This window comes from Cannabis sativa, chromosome 1 (assembly GCF_029168945.1).
Source record: "Cannabis sativa cultivar Pink pepper isolate KNU-18-1 chromosome 1, ASM2916894v1, whole genome shotgun sequence".
In the NCBI taxonomy this organism is placed as follows: Eukaryota; Viridiplantae; Streptophyta; class Magnoliopsida; order Rosales; family Cannabaceae; genus Cannabis; species Cannabis sativa.
In genome coordinates this window covers 36,576,051-36,581,578 of record NC_083601.1, presented here as the reverse complement: position 1 = coordinate 36,581,578, position 5,528 = coordinate 36,576,051, and the positions used below count along the sequence as shown (strand labels likewise).

Here is a 5,528-nt window from a genome sequence, read left to right as displayed (position 1 = left end):
ACATATTTAATTGGTCAACCCTAACCCGACCCATATATATTTCGTGTCAAGAAATCACAACCCTAACTTGACATGTCGTGTTTTCTTGTCGACTTATCATATTTGCGTGTCAGCTATACTTATATTACATTACATAATAATGATCAACATAATTAGTATCACATATTTAATTTTCATAATAAATAGCTTATCACAAATTATCAATACAATAAATAAATTTTTTAATATTAAATATAAATTATCTACCTTATATTTTTGCCTAATTTTTTTTAATTTATATATTTTTCTATAAAAATTAATAATACATTAAGTATAAATTAATAATTTTAATAATAAGTCATTGGTTTCATATTATATACGTTAATTTTAATCCAACGCAAATAATAATTATGTACTTCAAATTCAATCTAATTTTGACCCGCTTCTATTTTCATCATTCCCACTCGTGATTTATAATATATCTTATTATTTTTTCATGGTAGGATAGGAGTAGTAGTAGCACAAAAGAATTTTTCACTAAAATTTTTGTAAGAAAATAATGAAAAACATTAGTGGTAGTAAGTGGAAGGGTCCCACAACAACACAAGGAACGAATTATCAAAAAGAAACACATGCATGGTCCCGATCCCGAAGATGAGTGCACCACATCTCGGATGCCCCCTCACCCCTCCAAATGTCAAGTTTTTTTTATTTTTAAAATGAAATACAAACAATTAATTATCTCATTTCATATCAATCAAACCACTCTTATTTTCCTCAAAGGCCCTATAAATTAAGCCACTCTCTCATAGTAAGCATTGAAAACTCAAATCTATTTAGATTTTCGTTTCGTTGACTTAACACTCCTACTATTCACAGAATCCATTAATGGCGGCTCTAAGAACCTTGCTTACGAGGAAACCCAGTCCTACTGGAAATGCTACGGACAATATTAAGTATTGTAGTATGGCATTGAAGAAGCTTTTTTCAACCCAATCCATTACGGAGTCCTCCTCTTCTTCGTTTGCTCAACGACTCAGAGATCTTCCCAAAGATCTCCCCGGAACCAATATCAAAAAGGAAGTTTCTCAAGTAAGTACAATCAAAATCCCCTTCTTTCTCCATAAAAAAAAAAACAAACAAAGAAAAACCTCCTTCATTCTTTTCTCTAATTTTTTGCTGTTTATGTTATTGATACCCACTGCTTTGCTTTGTTTTTTTTTTTTTTAAATGGAAATTAATTAGTGGAATAGTTGGAAAGCTGTCAGTTATTCGGTCTGTATTTTTACTAGGTGTACAGAGTAATTATATTCCGAAAGAGAAAGTGGTAACGCTTTTCTCGTTTTAGAATTTAATATATATATTTTTTATGATTAAACAGCCAGTATTAATTAATTATAATTTTTAGAGCTATCTATGCAAGAATTTTCTAAAAATAAATTTTAATATAAATCGCTTTACATACAGGCGCTGCTCTATTATGCTGTTATTTGATTTATACCTTCTGTTATTTCTTTTTCCTGAGAAAATGTTCTATGACACTTTTTTTATGAACTAAAAGTCTAAAATCATATATTATTATTGTTAAGAAAAAATATATTATTATTTTCTATGATTACTATTAAACCAAGAAAACATAGTGATGTTATTCAAAAAAAAAAAAAGACATAGTGATGAGATCTTTAATTATAAATTGAGTTGTGTGATTCATCATTTAAGAAAATAATTTGCAGGTGTGAAGTTTCAATGGATTCCTGCTTTTTTTTTTTTTCTACTTTTTTAAAAACTAATTTTTACCGTACCTTTTTTTTACTTAGTTTAGTTTGACACGAGTATTGTGATTTATTTTCTATTTTTCATTATTGTAGTCTAAAATTTTGGAAAAAATTGAACAAAGCTCCACTAAATCTAAAAAAATAAAATGACATTAGCCCCTGTGTCTGGATTAGTAGGAGAAGTTGGTAAGATTGAGAACATTTATTCCTTAATTTGTACTGAAAAGTTGCCTGTGAAATGGTCAACTAGAAAAACTCAATCTAATATTTTGTACAATCAACATATATTCAAGCAATAAATACCAATTTGGGAATTAGGTTCTTGTTGTTGGTGGAAACAAGAACACAAAAGCTACATATTATGTATAAAAGGCTTATGAGCAAGTTAGCATGTTTTGTTAGTTATTGAATTGAATCTATTTGTGTTATTTTCAGCTCATTGGAAGAACTCCTCTAGTCTATCTTAACAAAGTTACTGAAGGCTGTGGAGCATATATTGCTGTTAAGCAAGAGATGATGCAACCTACATCTAGCATCAAAGACAGGTAATAAATATTATATCAGTTTACCTTGCTTATTTTGTTTTCAAAATTTTAACTCTGTAAATGAGATCAATCATGAATATTGTTTTGTTGGTGTTACTGCTGTTCATCAGACCAGCATTTTCTATGCTGAATGATGCTGAGAAGAAGAACTTAATTACTCCCGGAAAGGTTAGCTAGCTCAGTAGTGTGTGTGATTTGTTGTTGGTACTTTAGTTTTTGTTTTTGGTGTAATAGTTAAGCTTTATTTGTCAATGTTTCAGACAACTTTAATAGAGCCAACATCAGGAAATATGGGAATCAGTATGGCATTTATGGCAGCCATGAGAGGGTATAAAATGGTTCTAACCATGCCTTCTTACACGAGCTTGGAGCGCAGAGTAGTCATGAGGGCATTTGGTGCTGACTTAATACTCACTGATCCAACCAAGGGTATGGGAGGAACCGTTAAGAAGGCGTACCAACTTCTGGAATCTACTCCTGATGCTTTCATGCTCCAACAATTCTCAAATCCTGCTAACACTCAGGTACTTAATTTAAAATGTTTGATTTCTGTTTAGCTCCATGATTCTGTTGTATGTGCTCAATGAACATCTTGGTTTTATGCTTAATGGATGGATCACTAACCTTTGTACTTTTGGGGAAAAAAATAGGTACATTATGAAACTACGGGCCCTGAGATATGGGAGGACACGAGTGGACAAGTCGATATCTTTGTTATGGGAATTGGTAGCGGTGGCACTGTCTCTGGGGTTGGACAGTATCTCAAGTCCCAAAATCCCAATGTTAAGGTGTAATTTTTAAGTTTCATTTTTCGATTTATAAAATACTTAAGCCTATTTGTACACGATCCCTTGTTTGAATTCCATTATTCATTTCTATATTCAATCTGTTTTGCTCATGGCAGATATATGGAGTAGAGCCTTCTGAGAGTAATGTACTTAATGGTGGCAAACCAGGTAAACAACTGGTTGGTTTAGTTCTCTGTTTTGGTGTCTTTCTCTTTTAAAATTCTCTGTTTGGTTGCTTCAATCACGGAATAAGTTCATTGTGCTTTTGCTTATTGGATTAGGTCCTCATCATATTACTGGAAATGGGGTTGGATTTAAGCCAGATATATTGGACATGGATGTAATGGACAAAGTTCTCGAGGCAAGTAGTCAAAAAAAGACCAATGCTTCTACGAGTGAAGACTATAATTTCGAAGTTTAAATGTTGGTTAACTGTCTTTTGGTACTTATTATTTGTGCAGGTTAGTAGTGAAGATGCAGTTAACATGGCAAGGCAATTGGCTTTGAAAGAGGGACTTATGGTAAATTCTCAAACTCTCTGAACACTGAACCAGATGGATCAAAACTTGTGCCAAACTTAGATTTCATATGAAAACTCAATTGGCCTCATTATATCAAGAACCAAAACCTTGTTGCATGATGTTTTCTCTCACACCCTATAACATTTTCAGGTAGGGATATCATCTGGAGCTAATACTGTGGCAGCCCTAAGGCTTGCAAAATTGCCGGAGAACAAAGGAAAACTTATTGTGGTAAGAGAAACTTCTCTCCTCTAATCTGCTTATAACACTACACAATTTAAGGGTACTCCACTATGTATATGTAAGAATTAGAAGATTTACATTTTATCATCATTCATATAACTTAATAAATCAAAATCTAATTGGATTAATTTGAAAACTGCATTCTTGTATATGTGTGTGTCATGAGTTGAGCACATAACCTTTGGCAGAAAGAGAATATGTTAAAAGAATTATGGTTTTCAATATGTTTGAATTTCAGACTATTCACCCAAGTTTCGGAGAGAGATACTTGTCATCTGTGTTATTCCAAGAGCTGAAGAATGAAGCTGAAAACATGCAACCAGTTTCAGTTGACTGATACTTGAAAAGGATCACCCCCAAAATTATTCAAAGCCCTTTCCTTAGTGATGCTTATGCAATTTTATTTGTCAATCTCCAGTTAATTTGAGTCTTTGTAATGTAAATTGGTTATTTTATTGATATTTGCAATAAGAATTTGTTTTTATGCTCAGTACGGTTTTTTTTTTTTTGTTTTAGAGCATGTCTATATTTTAGTCAATTAAAAAAAAAATTAAGTTCTTGTTTTAATATAATAGTTTTTTATCTCCAAAAAAAAGCTCCAATAGTAGTTTAAAACGCATGTCAAATTTAGAACATGTTAAAAGTTTTTTTTTTTTTTGTTAAAAAATGAAATTCATCTTTGAACTTCAGCTACTAATCTAGGTAGCAAAACAGTTGAGACATCCTCCAGACTGAAAACATAATCAGGATAAGAATTGAAAGCTCTTGCAAAAACATGAGCTACTGAGTTCGCTCACCGTTTAACAAAATAAACAGAAACATTTCTCATAGTAGCAAGCGAATTCTTACAATCTTTAATGACCAAACTAAATAAAAGAAATCATATCTATTGAGCTAAGTAAATCTTGAACTACTGTAATATTCTAAAAAATAATATGGTATTTAATTGGACATATTTTATTAAATATGTAATTATTTTGGTAATGAAGTGAGATTATGATCTTACTTAAGTTAATTAGTGTGGATTTAATAAATGATTAAATAAAACGTAATTTATTAATTACAGAGATTTTATTATAATATGTGGGTATCGTGGATACCATTTTTGAAATAAAATGTTTTCGGATCCGGCTACCATGAGAACTCGACAGAGTGGTCGGATATGTCATGATAATAAAATGCAAATTGGAATGGAGGTTATGCCGGACTAAGTTAGAGTGTTAGGTTGTCGGTTTGGTGGATTAGTTAGAATTACTAAAATACCCCTAGGTTTAATTTTAAGTTAAAGGTTATTAGGAAGGGTATAATGGTCATTTTGGTTAATAGTTATTAATATTGTATTGGCTGAATTATTAGGATAATTTATTTTTTTTTAAAAAAAAAGAAAAGAAAAGAAGAAATTAAGTTAATAGGATTAAAGTGGATAAGTTAGAAGCATTTGGGTCTTGCTTCTTCTTCTTGGCCGAACCCTAGGGGAGCTGCAACCTAAGAGTTTCTCTTGCAATTCATCATATTCTTGGTTGGATTGGTTGGGTGTTGGGGTCAATTAAGCTTTAAGGATCGGGATTGCCCAACGTTGTTTTCCACTCAGGTCAGCCCGCACACTTGAGTTCTGGAGTGAGGTAAGAAAAATGTTATGCACTGTTTATGGTTAGATGATTAACAGTTGTATTGTTA

General features: G+C 31.7%; 1 protein-coding gene across 1 annotated transcript; it reads left to right on the top strand.

Moving 5' to 3' along the window:
- Positions 1-497: 497 nt before the first annotated feature.
- LOC115707895 (bifunctional L-3-cyanoalanine synthase/cysteine synthase 1, mitochondrial) lies at positions 498-4,341 on the top strand. Its single transcript, XM_061113763.1, has 11 exons — positions 498-790; positions 859-1,071; positions 2,190-2,299; positions 2,410-2,467; positions 2,560-2,823; positions 2,950-3,087; positions 3,204-3,255; positions 3,369-3,448; positions 3,549-3,608; positions 3,759-3,839; positions 4,090-4,341. The coding sequence occupies exons 2-11, from the start codon at positions 868-870 to the stop codon at positions 4,186-4,188; spliced, it is 1,146 nt and encodes a 381-aa protein (XP_060969746.1). The 5' UTR covers positions 498-790; positions 859-867; the 3' UTR covers positions 4,189-4,341.
- Positions 4,342-5,528: the final 1,187 nt, after the last annotated feature.